The sequence below is a fragment of the Nicotiana tabacum genome, chromosome 5, assembly GCF_000715075.1.
Source record: "Nicotiana tabacum cultivar K326 chromosome 5, ASM71507v2, whole genome shotgun sequence".
Lineage (NCBI taxonomy): Eukaryota > Viridiplantae > Streptophyta > Magnoliopsida > Solanales > Solanaceae > Nicotiana > Nicotiana tabacum.
In genome coordinates, this window is record NC_134084.1 from 13,287,270 (window position 1) to 13,305,910 (window position 18,641).

General features: G+C 37.7%; 1 protein-coding gene across 1 annotated transcript; it reads left to right on the forward strand.

Moving 5' to 3' along the window:
* Positions 1–15,115: 15,115 nt before the first annotated feature.
* LOC107793636 (upstream activation factor subunit UAF30-like) lies at positions 15,116–17,940 on the forward strand. The gene is made up of 2 exons (XM_016616027.2): positions 15,116–15,475; positions 17,603–17,940. The coding sequence occupies exons 1-2, from the start codon at positions 15,224–15,226 to the stop codon at positions 17,726–17,728; spliced, it is 378 nt and encodes a 125-aa protein (XP_016471513.1). The 5' UTR covers positions 15,116–15,223; the 3' UTR covers positions 17,729–17,940.
* Positions 17,941–18,641: the final 701 nt, after the last annotated feature.

An 18,641-nucleotide genomic window follows, 5' to 3' on the forward strand; every position in this document is an offset into this window, starting at 1 on the left:
TCAATAATGGAAAATATTTTTGGATTTTTGTTTCGAAAACTGGGAGTCTAAAAGAACTTTTCTAGACTTTGCAAGACAAATATTTTTGCAACAAATAAAGATATATATACATTTTTGGAAATAAAGAAAAACTTTTGGATTTTATATATATATATATTTGCAACTAATAATAAAACCGCTTTCAAAACAAAATATTTTTTAACACACAAACTATTTTATTTATTTTTTCTATTTTTTTTTTAACAACCGAGACAGAACAACGATTTTTTCCTTCTATTTTTCCTTTGCTTTTAATAAAACAAACTAATAAGACGTTTTTTTTATTATTATTTTCTCAAAATTTCGGCAGAGTTTCGACAGTATTTGGGTATTGAATTTTTTCAAAAATAAACAATCAATTCCCTAACCGCTATTTTTTTTTTTTTCAATTTCACAATATTCATAATATTCAAACACCGGTCAGTGAGACAAAATAAATGCACGGAAAACAAATAGGATGCATCAGGATGGTCTTTTCATATCAGGTTGCTAGTCCTAGACGGACCCAACCCCTGTGTTGAGTCCCCTAAGTCAAATGCACATGATGCAAATAAGCGTTCCTACTAGGGATCCGGCATGAGGCTTTGTTATACTAAGTTTTAAAGCCTAGGTGTTTGTTCTAGACCTGGCTTACCCGAGCGGACAACTCGAGCCAAGGATGGGAGCTGTGTACCGGTAACCAAAAGGCCATCCGGTTTTGCAACTCCTCCGAATCCTCGTTCTATTTTGGTATATGACACTAACAGAAAGAAGCCACGACCAGCGTGCACTCCTCAAGAGGGAAGAGAGGGGTTTCGGCACAGTTTATATATACAGTCCAAATAATATCAAAGCGGTAAAAGCAACATTTAGCACATTAGGCTCAAACATGTAAAAAAATCAGATAAAGCCAAATAATAACAATTATTCTAAGCTCGAATTCTTAACCCTGAACCAGTGGTTCTGGGTCATTAGTCCCCAGCAGAGTCGCCAGAGCTGTCACACCTCCTTTTTCCGTACCCGAGGGGGTACAAGGGAGTGTTTTCCAATTAAAGGACAATCGAAACGGGATTGGTTTATTTATTTCAGAGTCGCCACTTGGGAGATTTAGGGTGTCCCAAGTCACCAATTTTAATCCCGAATCGAGGAGAAGAATGACTCTATATTACAGTCTGCGTACCAGAAATCCGGATAAGGATTTCTGTTAACCCGGGAGAAGGTGTTAGGCATTTCCGAGATCCGTGGTTCTAGCACGGTCGCTCAACTGTTATATTTGGCTTATTTATCTGATTTTAAATACAATATGAACTTATGTGCAAATTTTATCTTTCAACCGCTTTTATCATTTACTGTTATTTTTATCAAGAATTGCAACGTTATAAAAATGTATCTCGAACCACGTTACAATCAATGTACCCGTGGTCGTCGACACACTTTGACTCCGTTGAGATTTGGATTTGGGTCACATCAATGTGCACACGAGTTTAAGGAAATTAAATTATTAAAGGCGCGCCTAAAGCGACTAGCGTATTTATTTTGGGTAGGACCGTGGAATTTTACTAAACGGTCCATCCCGAAGTCTAAACAATTTTTAAAGCAAATATTTACTGAGGGCCCCGCAATTTGTATTTTATTTGGCGAGGCTCATCTCATTCTTATTTTTTAAAAATGAATTTGCAACGTCATGGACACGCATCTCGAACCACGTCACAATCAATGTACCCGTGATTGGAAATACATTTCGACTCCGTTGAGAATTGGATTTGGGTCACATTAATGTGCACCCGAGTTTAAGAAGGTAAGATTTATTAAGGCGCGTCCTAAAGAGTCTAACGTATTGTTATTTTAGGAAGAGGCCGTGAAGGTTCATTAAACGGCCAAATCCAAAGTCTAGTCAATGGTTATGTATTTTATTGAGGGCCCCGGCGGTTTGTGATTTATTTGGCGAGGCTCGTCTCATTTTTATTTTAAAAGGATAAACCTATAGCGACTACATTTTTCTATTAAGTTCGTCTCTAAAATAAAAGAAAAATCTCCTAATTATTTACATGCTGAAAAACGCAACTTATTAGTTATTAAGTTACGACTAATGTGAACGGAAAATTGCGATCGCGTTTGTACAAGGAAAAACTGCTTTCATTCCACATTTTATTATTTGCTAGAACATGAGATAAATACACAATAATATCAAAACAGATTAACTATTCTTCGATTAATGTAAACTAACATTATTAGATGAAGAAAGTATACATATGCAACCTCATTATTCATTAATTAATCGGCTACATTTTTATACAAAGAGAGGAAAATTAATATTCAAACACAGATCCGAACAAAAGAATTCAACAGGAACAGGAGCCTGATTAATATTTCATTTTTCGCTTCAAGCCAAGAGTGTACAAATGTGTACCTGGAAACAGCAGTACAAGAACAAAAGAAGTAGGAGTCAACAACAGTAATAACGCGGCAACGGCAGGTTCAGCAACACCGCAAAACCAGTAATAACCAGTAGAATGACCCAGTAACAGATTGAAAACTCAGCAGTGCAAAAGTACAATCGCAGTCAAAGCAGAAGAGAGAAAAGATACGAGATGCAGTAGTTTCTGACTTTTGAATAACACTCGAAGAAAAGCAAACAGAATTGTTCGAGTGAAAGTTCAAATTGTCTTTCTCTTTTACTATCACAAACTCTCTCAAGTATCAAAGTATGTCAACTCTCCAAGTCTCTCTTAATAATATTCAAGTTCTAAAAATTCTCTTCTTTTTTTTCTCTCAAAAAAAATCCTCCCCCTTTCATGTCAAGAATGACTCTATATATAGCAAGACAAGTCTTCCATTCCAACCCCAAAATTATTCCCCCAATGGCATGCTTTGTCCCACTATCTAATGTTTTCTTTATTTTAAATTTTGTTCCCCATGCCTACATTAAATAAATACCACATTCCCAACCCATTACAATATGTCCCCCATGCCTACATTAAACAAATACAAGATTCCTCCCCATTATGTTTTGTCTTGTCCCTCATTATATTAAACAAGTACATCAAAAACCCCACCCCATTATATTTGTTCCCCATGCTTAACATAAAAAATCAAAATAATGTTTAATTACCAAATTACCCCTCTAACATTATTGCAATTATCATTCTACCCCCGAATGCAATGCAATTTACCAAAACTACCCCCTCAGCTCTAAACAAACAATTAATCATAACTCAACCAAAATATAGTCAAGATGACCAATTTCTCAACAATCTTCAACAACAATTATATGAACACGATGAACAACACAACTCAAAATTAATGGAATGAATTAACCATATCGGGAACCAATCCTGGTTAATTTAGACCATGAATGTATGAGCAAGAACACAACAATACGAACAACAAAACACATGATTCAAACTAAATTAACAAATCAAAGACAAACATAAACTCGCATTAAATCACTGGATTTAAACATGAACTTCAAACAAAGATGAACATGAATTAAATCTATTTTTAGCAACAAACATGACGTATTCTAACGATTCAAACAACATTAATATTTTCTGGAAAATACATAGCACATGAGACAAATTGAAGAGATAATTAATTAAATTCCAATTTGAATCTAACAAACATTAAACTAACAAATATTCACTTAAACAAACATGAAATAAACATGAAAAATAACTAATTAACTTCCATTTGAAATCTGAAAATTTATTCAACAAAACACATAAACATGAACAAAACAAAAGATCAAATATCTAACCATAGATATGAACAAAACAAACATTTTGCCGATTTTAGATTCGAAAATATCAAAACAAAATACGGACAAAAAAAAACTCGAAAATCTACTAACCGAATCGAACAATCATACATACGAACTGTTTTGGCGACCCTCGACCAAAGCTCAACCAAACGACGACGAACCCGAACCTAAGAAGTTGACGCCGAAGCCACAGCCACAGCTGATGCGGCAGAAGTGATGAAACGGAAGCAGCTGGGGGGGTGCGTCGGGTTCGCCTGCAGCTGAAAGCAGAAGAGACAGCTACGGAACAACTCGGCCATGGCGAGCTCGAGCTTTGAAGAATATGAAGTGCAAGCAGCAGCGTGGCAGCAACCAACGGTGAAGAACTCCACAGAAGCAGCCCGCAACACGTTTGGAACGGGAAGACGAAGCAGCAGCTGCTGAAATAATGGTGTTTGCCGGAGCAGCTGTGGAGGGTCGTTTGAGCAGTGACGACGTCGGGGTAGTGACAGAGTCCATGGCGGACTGTCTGGGCCATCACTAGTCGTCAACTGTTATGGCATGGATGGTGGTTGACGACGAGGGTGAGGGCAGCCATGGACGTCGAGCTCGAACTCGAGCTTGACGTCGAACGACGAAGAAGATGAAGTGACGACGCAGACGAACTATTTGTTAGTGGCGTTTGGACGTGAGGGAGTGGGGTCGAGGGCAGCCATGGATGGCTTGGGGATGAAGGTTTTGGGAGAGAAAGAAGATGGAGGGGGGCGGGTAGTTAGTTTTAGGTTTTTAGGGTTTTTTGTTTTTTTTGTTTTTTTCTTTTGTTTTGTTTTTTGAATGAAGAGGGGTGTTGGGTTAATGGGTTAATGGGTTAATGGGGCGGACCGGGTCGACCCGTGTGAAGTGGACTGGGTCGTGGACAATTGTTTGGGCCTGGGGTTGAAAATTGAAGAAGTGGCCCAATCCGATTTTTATTTGTATTTTTGTTATCTTTTCTTCTTTCATTTTCTAAAACTAAATTATAAGAATACTTAAATTATTATTAAGAACTAAATTAAGTTATAAAAATTGCAAATTAACTCCCAATAACAATTAACGCGCAATTAAGTAATAATTAAGCATAAAATTGTTCATTTGGGCATTAAATGCTAAAAATGCAAAAGATGCCTATTTTTGTAATTTTTAATTTTTGTAAAACTAATTTAATTACTAACAATTGTAGAATTAAATCCTACATGCAAAATGCGACATATTTTTTGTATTTTTTATTAATTTAACAAATAAGCAAACACAGACAAATACAAATAATTATCCAAAAATATCACAAAAGTACTCAAAATTGCACACCAAGGAAAATCATTTTATTTTGCATTTTTTGGGAGTATTTCTCATATAGGGCAAAAATCACGTGCTTACACTACTCACCAGAGCTTAAGCATCTAGTGCCGACCCGCTCAAACTCTGGCCAAAGTAAGCTATCAGTAGCTCATTTTTGCCCCTCGCTCCCCTCATCTTGCTACAAAATCCCCGTAGATGTGCCATAGGATCGCCATGCCCTTCGTATAAATCGAATTTGGGCATCTTGAACCCTGCTGGTAATTGGACGTCAGGGAAAGGGCATAGATCCTTGTAAGCCACGCTGACCTGGTTGCCTAACCCGTGCATGTTCCTGAAGGACTGCTCCAGGCTTTTAAATTTCTGCATCACCTCGTCCTGCTCTGGGCTCTTAGCCGGCTTTTCAATCTCCGTCGGGACCTCAAACTGGGGATTATAGGTGTGTGGCTCGGGTGCTTTGAATGTGAGTTCAGAGGGGTAATATTGTGTATCGTGAGCCTGAAACAATAGCTCACTAGACGATCTGTGCAATGGGGTTGGTGCAGGCGCCATAAAGACGGGAACATTTGGTGGAGGAGGATTCTGATTGGGTGGTGGAGCTTGGGGATCATAGGCCTCTCTTCCCTGATAGTAGTGATGGCTTGGGAAACTCGTTGAAGGGCCAGGAGAGGGGTATTCTGGCGTGTGTCCTGGTTGGAGAGTAGGAGTAACAGGTAGTTCATGCCCCTTTTGGGCTCTAGCTAAGGCTATCTGCATTTCATTCACTTCCAGCCTCATCTTTTCCATTTTTTCCATGGCCTCCTTCAGCATCTGATTTGCCGTCTTTTCCGACTCAACATTGTTGTCTGAGCCAATCATGCTTTCTGGTATGGGCCCTTTTGATCTTGTTTGATAATGGTACGGTGCCAGTACGCTTTAACAAACTAACTGGTATAGATTGGAAAAACAACAAACTTGTCAGTGTTAGAGTCTTAACAGATATTGTAATTGCACGTTGGGGGATGCAATGTTCTTAGGCAGTTAACCATTTCTAACATGCTTTTGCTCCGACTGCATGCGTCATTCCGACTTAGGTTCTTTATTTAATTACTTTTCCCTTTCTTTATATCTCTTAGTGATGGTCGAATCGTATGTAGATTGCCTATGTATCATGTACCTGCATGAATCAGACCGGGCGTAGTTCTGACTTGAGTAAAATAAAGACCCAATTTTACATTCTATTACCCAAATATGCTATTACAAACTGTTATTTGAAAGAAAACAAACGAAATACAGACTCTACACTATTAACAATGTTTGAAGAGAACATAGGGGTAGACAACAGACTCTGAAAAACAAACAAGTGTAGGCTTGAACTAGGGATACATTAAAGCCTTGAATTTTGGTGCCCGCGAGGCATCGTTCGGCCTTTCCGTGGGCTTTGGTGCTAGGACCCTTTGCAAGCTTTTTAATTCCTCCATGATCCGGTGGACATAACCCATGACTGAGGCAAAAAGGATATCACGAGGCATTTTTTCACATGTTAAGCACTTCGTGGTGATGTAGCGCCCAATCTCATTGATCCTACCCCTGATTCTATCCCTTTCTATGCACAATTGTTCTATTCGTTGATTCTTTAGTCCCAATACTCGAGTATTATCAATGAGCTGATCTTGGAACCTCTTCATTTGCTCTTCCATTCGGGTTATTGAATCATAGCAGCGCTCCCTGTCTGTTCTAGCATCTCGGGCTTGTTTAAGGACCCGATCACTGAGAGTGGAATTTATTTCTCTTAATATTGTAACGCTCCCTTCGTAATCCCTTTTTACTTGCCATAGGTGCTTTTTCCGCGCTATTGTACCTTTTGCCCATCTGGACCATACTCTTGCTATGCTAGCCTTGGATCTTTCCAAGTCTTTTCGGCTTTCAGCGACCTGATTCCTTAACCCTGCTATCAACCTTTTATCAGCCCGGCTTCTCAGTTGGTTGTCGGCATCCATTTTCATCTTTTGGATCTGAGCTTTGAGGATCTCGCTTTCTCTGGCTAGTCTGTTCTTTTCTCCCTTGTTGGCAGCAACCTGCACTTTGTTCTCAAATTTTAGATTCTTAATCTGTTGTTTCAGCTTGCCTATTTCGGCAAGATATTCCCGCTCTTTGGCCAACCAATCCCAATGCTCTTGTGAGGACTTCGCAAATTCTTGAAGGTGAGGTCTTTTAGCCGGCCTTCCAGACGACATTTCCCCTTTGTACCAATCCTGATATCCAGGTGAAACTTCCCCTCTTGCCTGATTTAGTACACAAGTATTTGCCTCTAAGTATTGACATTGGCTCCAAATCTGGCGGACCCTTGCTTTAGGAAACTGACCATCGAAACTGATCTCAATCACCTGGGTGCTTAGATCCTCATCTTTTGGCACTATCTGACACCTCCCAAGTTGCCTCAAAACCCGATACGACACATAAGGTTGAATGCTCTTAAGTCCCATCAAGAGAAAATGGGGCCTAGCTGATGGCATGTATATGACTTCGTCGATCGGTAACCATCCCAGTGTCCACTGTATTTGACTGGCGTTGAGGGTCCGGAAATATGATGTCCATGCCGAGACTCCTTCAGGTAGGCGAACCTCATTAATTCTGGTGTAGAACTCCTCTATGCAGGTCTTTTCAGAAGATCCATGGCTCAGGAACTGGGCTTGGTGACATAGGTGTTCGGTCATCCACATTTGCAATAACAAGTTGCAACCTTCGAAAAAGTTTCTTCCGGCTTTGCAGGCCGTGAGAGCTCGGAACATATCAGATACAATCATGGGCGCCAGCGTGCTATCCTTTTGAGTGAGCAAAGTACTGACGACCCCAGCTATCTTTATGTCAATATTCCCGTCTTTTCTTGGGAACACTAAAAGCCCTAAGAAGGTTATCATGAAAGCAACCCCTCTATGTTCATCCCACTTTCGACGGTTACTTTTGCTGCACAACTTGTTTTCTGGCTTGTCGAATCCTCTTATGTGGCCATATCTTTGGTATATGAAGCTCATAGTGCAAAAACCTTTTGCCAAGTCAGGGTTATGGATTGTTCTGACTATCTTTAATGAGTCCAAAAACCGGTGCACCGCTACGACTCTTGGAGCAACCAGGTATTTATGCCTCAATGGAACTTCAGCACTGCCGATGTATCCTGCTATTTCCTCTAAAGTTGGGGTGAGTTCAAAGTCCGAGATATGGAAGACATTGTGCGCAGGGTCCCAGTAAGGGACCAGTGCTCTTATACTATCCCCTCGAGGCCTGATATCCAACAAACTCGTGAGACCTTTCAGATGTTTCTTGATTTCGTCATGCCCTTCTTTGCCTAAATCATTCCATCATAGCCGCAATTGGAGGGGGATTTTATTCATGATGGAAAAAGGTTCCATTTGGGTCGTGCTCATTCTGCACATTTATTAATAAGATTAAACAAGCGAAAATTTATTTGACTAAAAAACGATTTGATCATTTTTCCTTAAAAAAAATAGATCTTCTGAACACGACCTTTCAGCACTTCAGGGACGAAGATTTTAAGGTTGTGCGAGTTAACCAATAAATAATAAAAAATAAAAAATGACAGAAGTGGCTGTTTATACAAAGTCAGCCTTCCGGCGTTCCTTTTGGGAACATTCGGCTATTTTTGATAAAAACGGCATCACCTAACTCTATGACAGAAAATTAAAATTTTGACATTTTTTTTTGTTGCTATTTTTACAAAATGGGAGGTTGGACCCGACGAGAGTTGCCTACGTATCTCACGTCCTATGAGAATCAAACCAGCGTAGTTCGCCTATAAACTAAACTTCGTAAACAATATTCCTTTCTTTCCCAATAAATCAAACTTTTTAAAAAAAAATCAAAATTTTGGCAGGGTTTTGACACTACTTGGCCATTGTTTTTTTTATTATTATTATTTTTTAAAAAAAAAAAACTAAGTAGTTATCTCCCTACACTGCTATACTCTTTTTTCGTTTTTTTTTCTCTTTTCTTTTCAAAATTTTTCTTTTCAAAAATTCCCTATTTCAGAGGCCGGTCAGCATGCAAATCTGAAGCAAATAAATGTGCAAAACAAACCAGATGCAGCAGGATGGTCTTTTTCATTTCAGGTTGCTTGTCCTAGACGGACCCAACCCCTGTGTTGAGTCCCCTAAGCCAAATGCAACATGATGCAAATAAACGTTCCTACTAGGGATCCGGCATGAAGTCAAGTTATTCTAGGTTCAACCTGGGTATATGTTCTAGACAGTGCACCCGAGCGGACAACTCGAGTTGAGGAAGGAGCTCCTTTCCGGGAACCAAAAGGCCAGCCGGCTTAGAAACTTTCCGAGCCTCTTTTATTTAGGGTATGACACTAACAGAATAGGGAGTCTTAACCAGTAAGCACATCCCCGGAGGTAAGAAGAGAAGGTTTCGACACAGTTTATATGTACAGTTCAAATAATATCAAAGCAGTAAAAAACATCATTTTGCATATTAAGCACAGATCATATGAGAATATCAGATAATAAAGCCAAAATACAATAATTTATCAAGCTCGAATTTCTAACCCTGAACCGGTGGTTCTGGGTAAAGTTTCTTTTCCCCAGCAGAGTCGCCAGAGCTGTCACACCTCCTTTTTCCTACCCCATGAGAGTATAAGGGAGTTTTTCCAATTAAAGGACAATCGAAACGGGATTTGTTTATGTAATTCAGAGTCGCCACTTGGGAGATTTATGGTGTCCCAAGTCACCGGTTGAATCCCGAATCGAGGAAAATATTGACTTTGTTCAACAGTCTGCGCACCAGAAATCCGGATAAGGAATTTTGTTAACCTGGGAGAAGGTGTTAGGCATTCCCGAGTTCCGTGGTTCTAGCACGGCCGCTCAACTGTTATATTTGGCTTATTTTATCTGATTTTTAACAATTAAGAACTTATATGCAAATTTTAACTTTAAACCGCCTTTATCAATTTTATTATTATTGTTATTATTTTACGGAAAATTGCAACGTTGTGAAAACGTATCTCGAACCACGTCACAGTCAATGCACCCGTGGTTATCGACACATTTCGACATCCGTTGAGATTTGGATTTTGGGCCACATGAATGCACACCCGTATTTAAGAAAATAATTTATTAAAGACGCGCCTAAAGCGACTAGCGTGTTGTTATTTTGGGAGGAAGCCGTGAAAATTCATTAGACAACTGACTCCAAAGTCTATCCGGTTATTGAGTCCTTTTATGAGGGCCCCGCAATTTGTGATTTAATGTGGCAAGGCACGCCTCCTTTATTTTAAGGATCTAAAGTGACTACATTTCTATTTAAATTAGTCTCTAAAAATAAAAATAAAAATCCTAATTAATTACATGCTTAATCGGTCCATTGTTTATTATTTACCAACTTACGACCATTGTTGAAAAGTAAACATCACAAAAATTGAAATTGTAAATAAAGTACAAAATTGACAAATAGTATTTTAAAAAGAAACTATACATCTTATAACTATCCTAAGCCCATTTTGTTAAATGAACAAATCATGAGTATTTACTACTTACAAATATCGGCAACTAGAATTAACTTTAATTACTAATGCTCTTTCGAAAGAAAAAGAAAAAAAAAAGAAAAGAATTGAACTTCAATATTAACCCATTTTTACTCGATTCATGCCTATTGGATTAATGTTCTTAGCCTTACTATATTGATTCACTCTTCAAATATGCTAAACCCGTTAATTCTACAAGTTAAGGGTCCCTATGTTTGCCTAAATTTGCGGGTCTTTGTTACTTAAAGATTCAACAATTACAAAATTACGAATTACTTCTATTCTAATGTCCGCGAGTTCAAAACTAGATTTTTGTTAACCAACCAATATTAAATTGATATCCTACATGGATTATTTGCCAAAATGATTCCGAACTAAGGTATTTGATAACACGCATTAAAACTGACATTATTTAATTATGAAACTCACGCGAGACTTAAAAGTTCAAAAAAACCTACATACTATACTAATTGATGCTCATACCTTTTCAAGGAATTCAGTTCCACAATCTAATGTTACTTATCAATTATTGCAAATAAAATGATCTTATAAAAGAAACAATCCTACTTATACAAATGTCTTACATTCATTTAACATAAAACACAAAATTAAAGTCTATCTAAGATACAAATATGCTAAAATTCTGCCATCTCATTTCATCTTCAAAATGTACATCAAAATGGTCTGTAGAAGTGTACCTGGTATGGTCACAAGAAGAAAAGATGAAGATCAGTGCAGAAAACACAGCAGTAGCATATACAGCAACACCCAGTAGACCAGTAGCCAACAATAACAGTAGCAGAAATCCTAGGAACAGACTGAAAACAAAAGAATAACCCCAGCAACTCAATACAATTAGTCCTCCACCAAACAGAAAACTTGAAAACTAAATAGAACCCAGAAATTCAAACGAAACAACACTCCGAAACCAAAAGAAAGTCCAGGAAAGTCAATCCGAAAATCAGTAGTACCAAATGCAAACCATGGAAGCAGTAACAGAGTTCTGATTTTCAGCCTTAAAGAAAAGCTTCACTTTTAGTTTTTAACTCTTAAAGAATCAATTTTTAGTTCTGAAAAATCAATTCTTTCTTAACTTAAACCTTGAAAAAAAAAATCTTTTTTTTTGTTCCCCGAATCTTTTCTCCTCTCCTTATCACTCTGTCTTTTTAAATCAGTCCCCAACCCTTTTATACAAATCTGCCCCTCTTTCCAACTTAGTGCCCGACCCTTTTTCCCTATTCAAATCAGATTTTTCCACTCAATCAGCACTAAGTCTGAATTTTCCACTTAATCAACTCCCCATTTCCTTTTGCCCCCCATTAATACTAATTAATTCATTAATCTAATGGTATTTTAATAATTTAGTGGACAGAGCACTTAAACCAACCATTTCTTCCTGTTTTCAATTCCCAAACTAACCCTGAAAATCCCTTGATATTACTGATTTCCTAAAGGTAGCTATTCAAATACATTAAGACTTAATTCTGAAATCTATTTAACTAACAATTAACAAAACTGTTTTGATTACAGCTATAACCAAACTTATTGACTGCTAAATGAACAAAGTCGAATTCCAATTGAAACAAACTGAACTGAATTTAAATCAACACACAGAACTTAACAGAATCATTAAAACTGAAATTGAAACATTGAAACAATATGCACATGAATGCAAGCATCAGTAATGCAAGTTCATTGTCATCCTAATGACAATGCCCTGAAACTAAATGGCCACGGATCAAACACACACAACAACATTTGACGAATTTTCTGATTTAACAAATAAGAATGAATTAATCGACGAGAACTAATTAACTCATTATCTAAAACAAATGATAACAATCAATCAAAAATAGATAAACAGGCTGTTTCAATCAGCATTAACAGGAACATGGATTTATAATAAAATAACTAATCGACGAACTTAACCGAATCGATTACACACATTGTAACTCATAGCAATTATAACAAACAGAAGCAATGCTAGAATTTGATCAAATAAACAGGTCTAGTGGAGATGAGGCAGAATTAATTAAAAGAAAAATAGGAAAATTATACAGATTACTACAACAGGCAATAAGATATACATAGAATATAAAAGAAAGACAGGAAAAATACCTCTGAATCTTCACCCCAAACTATGTCCTAATCTTGAACCGGATTTGACCTTTTTGAGGTCGAACGGGCCTTAATCGAAGCATTCTAATTTGAGAATATTCTGATTAAAGTCTATTAGACCCCAACCCTTCATTTAATCGGACAAATTCCATGATTTGGAATTTTAGGGTTCCATTTTTTTCGGATTTAGGGTTTAATCATTTTTGGGCAGATTTGAAGGGAATCAAGGGTGGTTTAGGGGTGAAGGAGTCCTGGGGGTCACCTAGTATGAATTTGAAACAGATCTGGTAAGTTCATGTTGGGCTCGAACCTTCAAAAGAAGATTCGAGGAGTTTCAGGAAGATTCGAAGTAAAAGGTTGACAGATCCATGATGAGGGTGGTCAGGGATGCTGTGGTGTTAATTTAGTAGCCATCGGAGAAGATGAGGTTTTTCAAGCCAACCTTCGATTTAAGATTCGAAGAGTTGGGGCCTGATTCGAAGGATATGGGTTATGGATTTGGAATGGGGAGATCAAGAGGAGTCGAGGGTGTTAAGCTGGGGTCGTTTGGACCACCGGAACCGCCGTGAGGCGATTTCCGGTGGGTGGTTGACGGTGGTTGACGGTGGGGGATCATCTGGTCTCTGAAGATCAGAGACGAAGGGGAAATGGTGGGTATGGCCTAGGGGGCGTGGGGGTGATGGGTTAGGCTTATATACGAGGGAGGGAATTGATCTTGGGCCGTTCGATCTGCTGAGATCAATGGCCCAGATCAATTCACTTAAAAGGAACGGTGTCGTTTGATTTTGGTCGGGGGTCGGTTCGAACCGGAGACAAATGGGTCGGGTTGGAGACGGGTTACTGAAAGGGATCTTGGACCGTTGGATTGGGTGATTGAATGGCTAAGATTGACGGGTGACGAAACGATGTAGTTTCATCATCATACTACGTCGTTTCGTCCGTCTTTGAGACCAGCTGGTTTGGATTGGGTTAGGGATGAGGTTTGGGCCTGAATTTTTACCTGGCCCAATCCGAATTTCCTTAATACTTTACCCATTTTTCCTTTTTCTTTAATTACAAAAATTAAACAAAAAATCCTAAATAAATTGTAAAAATCAAAAATAAAATTATACACATATTATTTAACCTATAATAATTAACACACAAGTTAAACATTAAATAAAATCAACACAATGACAAGAAACACATATATATTTTTGTGATTTTCTTTTAACCAAATTATGGTTAATTAATTCCTAAATGTATTTTTGTATTTTATCCTTTTATATAAACCGATGATTAGTTAATTGTAAAAATGCAACATTAATTCCTAAATGCACATGCACCTACATATTTTTTCATTATTTCAATTAATTATAACAGGATAAACATTCACAGACAAAAACATAAATAATTATCCAAAATGCCACGCAAATCCTAAAAATTATACACCAAGAAAAATTTTGTTTTATTTTTTGATTTCTTTTGGAGTAGTTTTCGTGAAGCAAAAATCACGTGCTCACAAGCACTATAGGAAGTTCTAGATCCACCTTAATTAGAAGTCCTAAACACCTCTAGGACCATAAGTAAGGGACGGATAATCCACGCATAGAGTACGTTTAATTAGATTCGCTTATATAACCAACAAGGGGAGGGTAATTGGGTAGTAAAGGATATGATGACCTGTGCACTAATGCCACGCGTAACCCCTCTAGTTGAGGAAGGATTATCGGGTATTGTACAAATGTAATCCTATATGCTAACAAATCTAGGACTTTCCTCATCTTATTTACATATGTGTGTTTAGACTGCTTATCTGTTAAATTTCCTTTATCTTATATGTGTGCATAGACTGCCTATCTGTTAAATTACTAATTCACAAAATGAGTTTGGCCAGGATTCACCGTTGTGGACCGCGAGGGGTGCCTAACACCTTCCCCTCAAGGTTATTTCGAGCCTTTACCCAATCTCTGGTTATGCAAACCGATTTTATGAGTTATCTGCTCTAGGTGCCCTAACGCACCTTAAATCCGTTAGGTGGCGGCTCTTCAAATTCAAATACCCAATTCCCTAAAGGAAATGGGTTGTTCCCAATGAATGTCGAAACCCGGACTTTACGAGGAAAAAGGGGGCGCGACAGCCGGTCATATTCATTGTTTACTTTTTATAACCATATATATAGATTATATATTAATTATATATAATACATAAATTATATATATATATATATATATATATTATACATACACCGACTATTTTTGGTTTAAGTGGTTGGATGAGCGATTATTTGGGTTAATTCATCTATTTTTAAAATTAAAAAAAAAACAAGTCAGGAGCCCAGTGACATAGGCCCATAGGCCCCCAAATAACAGCCCAACTAGTCAAGTTTTTTCAAAATACCGAAAACAGCGGCTTTGCCATTCGCTCACCAAAAACTACGACTCTGCCATTCCCTCAAAAACCCTCCATTTTCCCCATTTCTCTCTCTAGTGTTTTTGCAGAATCCAAGGAGAAGCATGGCAACATCATCTAGGGTTTTCGGAAGCTACTGCCGAACGCTAATGGCAGCTGCGAAGAGCTCTGCCGCCGCAACTCCAGCTCCAGCTCCAGCCGCCGCTGCCACGGCAACAGGAAAAGGTCGTCATAAAGGCATACTGAAGCCGCTACCGGTTTCACCTGCTTTAGGGAAATTTGTTGGTTCTTCTGAAATATCACGTACTGATGCTGTTAAGAAAGTCTGGGATTACATCAAAACCAATAATCTTCAGGTCTACTTTATATTCCCTAATGTGTCACTTTTTTTTAGTTGGACTGTATGAGTTATTAATGACAGAGTTGCTCTTTGGAATAGCCTCTTTTGTATAAATGTAAGGAAAAAGTTGCTATGAATATGTGCGATTTTCTTTTAGATGATATATATGTCTCAGTGGAGGCTAGAAACACTAGGTGATTTTTTCGCATTTGTCTGAGCCTTGGGAGTAGATTTATCTGGTACCTGTGCTGTTGGGAGGTAGCAAGTATTCAGTGGAATAGTTGAAGTGCGCGCAATCTAGTCTGGACACTAACATATGAGTTATGAATGGTACAGCGGAGCACTTGGTTCAACGTTAAAAGTGCTAATCTGGTGACTTAGTCTCTGCAAAACAGCAAAAGAAATGAGGGATCGGGAATATGTATAATATTCTTGTATAAGTTAGGATTTGTGGTCGAATGGGAAATGGTAGTGTCCGCACCTAGCATGGCAGTTGCGATCTAGCTGTGTTCTAGTCCTTTGTCTGGCTTTGATCATTTAAAGATGGTTAAACCTATTCAGCTCTATCATGCGATAGATGGAATTTAAGCATTCTTGGAGTCGATTCATCTGTCTGATTAGAAGGTCTTTGAAATAATTTCAAGCTGTGGAACATATTAAGGGGTATTATTAATTTTTTCTATCTAGAAGACTAGCAGATAATCGAACATAAGTCCCAACCAAAGTAGACTGCAAGAGAGTAAGTGATATGAGACACTGTTATCATTGTGGTACTTGTTTTAGTCTCTGCAACGAGTTAGGCTATTGATGAATATGTGATATCATATGACCAATTCCCGCTCCCTCTCTCTGTTATTTTTACTCTCTGCCTCATGAGGCATCCTGAAAGCTGCGCATAAATTAAGAGTTGAGCTAATATTTGCTGCCACAGTAGCTCTTACGTGATTAGTGGCTGGTCCAGAATATAAATTAGTGCACTACATGATAATGAATAAGCTGGTTGGTATCATGGTTTTTGTCTTCTGCTAGTTCAAATGTGATCGATATGATAATTTATCAAGTATAGACATTGTGATACTTTATATAGAGAAGAGGTAGTGTTCTCATGGAATGGGTCCCAGCAATACTATGATGTCTGATTTAGTTTCCAAGTGTTGAATGATGCATAAGCTTTTATTCTCAAGCTACTTCAACACTCTGTATGACCAGCTAGGCCAGACCTTTATAAGGCCCAAGCTGGAATTAATTGCTGATATAAAAGCCAGCAGATTAAGCATGTCCAATTTATGTCAATATTCAGAGATAAAAGTAGAATCTCCTTGTGGATAAACATCTGAGATATTCCTTAAATTGCGCTTTAAGGCTAAACGAACTTGAATGTCTACATTGAGCTTTTGTTTAGCCGGCTACTAGCTTTTTATTTTAGTTTCTTTGTTTGAGATGAAATTAGTTGCTGAGAACAGCGACAATTATTAGGACGGAAGTTCCGTATGCTTGTTCAGATTGGAGTTTGGTGATGTTTCATCAAATACAGTTTTGTGGTTACAAGTGATGGATCAACAATCATCTATACTTGGGGTGTGTAGAAAACTATGTTGCGTGGACTCTCCAAAATGTAGCTGCACCCGTGTCGGATCCTTCAAAAATGCACTACTTTTGGAGGATCCAGCACGTATCCGGCCACATTTTAGGAGAGTCCGAGCAGCATAGGTAGAAAAAGCTGTTACTTTCTGCAGGCCATAGCACTTTGGCCTCAATGAATAATTTGTAATCGTTGGCACACCTGTGACCGTTAGTTTGAGGCAAAGATTTATTTTGCATGTTAATTCTTCGTCAAGATTATAACCTGATTATTGATTGAATCGTCAAACTACTGTAGCTATTACTGATTTTAGTCCTTGTCAGTTGAGGACAATCCATATCCATGTACTTCTGAACTCTGAAGTTTGTGACAACAAAAGTTGTTTCTTAATTTGATAATTGATTTCTGATCTGAGTTTATAATTATTGTGTTTTGTGCAGCTTTGGTATTTTATTTTCACTGATTTATGACAGTCCATGTTTAATCTACTTGAGCAAATGTTTGAAGTAGGTTGTATATCCAATTTAGTGTTTCTTGACAAGTGAAATTTATAACCTGCAGAATCCTGCGAACAAGAAGGAGATAAATTGTGACGACAAGTTGAAGACTATATTTGCTGGCAAGGACAAGGTTGGTTTTCTAGAGATTGCAAAGCTGCTATCCAGTCATTTTCAGAAGGCTTCTTAAGTTTGCCACTTTTGCAGTTCCTGTAAACATTAGGGGCTTTCTTGATAGTAAACTTTGTACCTTAGTAGCTTCTCCTTTTGCTTCTCTTCACTCTGGTTGTGAGATATGGTGCATAAATCTGAAATTGAAAGCTTCTAGGATTTCATGCCTGCTTTTCTCCACCATCCCAAAGTCCCTTTCCTTTTTGCTTAAATGAAGTGACATGGACAGGTTCATATTGCTGACTCCAAACTTGTCTGAGATTGAGGCGTAAAAGTAGTTGTAGCTCTTTATTTACCAAGTTCCCGGTGAATATGATTCCTTATTTTACCATTGCTAACCAAATTTTGTATTAAATCAACCGGATTATTGGACCTAGTTGATAAAGTGAAATATCCTTTTTTTTCCCTCACTGTCACCTCCAAATGAAATGCCTATTAATTTGGTACCTATAATCTCTGTTTAAAAAGTTTTGTTCTTCAAATCTTTTGTTGTTATAAAAAAAACTACTACCTTCTTTAATATATGTTGCATAGTTTCAGTCGAATACCTAGTTAAAGTTAGAAAGTATTTGGCACTTGTAGTGTTAATTTCATTTGATTTCTGTGACTATAAAAGTACGTCACTAGGGGAAAGTTTAAATATTGTTTTCGAATATAACTTTTTTTAGAATAGGCTACTAAGAAACTGACAACAACAACAAAACCTCCCACAAGTGGGGAAATTGAAAATAAAAAAGAACAGACTAATCAGAAAATCATTCCTTTTTCTTGAAGTTAAAATAACCAAACACAAATTACTTTTGAACACATTTCTCAAGAAAACCTCTCTTTTATGTCCGTGTTATTTGTACATCATGTCCCTTTATAATTTTAAATTTAAGAAAATTATTTTTTTAGATCTTTTATGTGTAAAATATAGATCTCTTATGTGT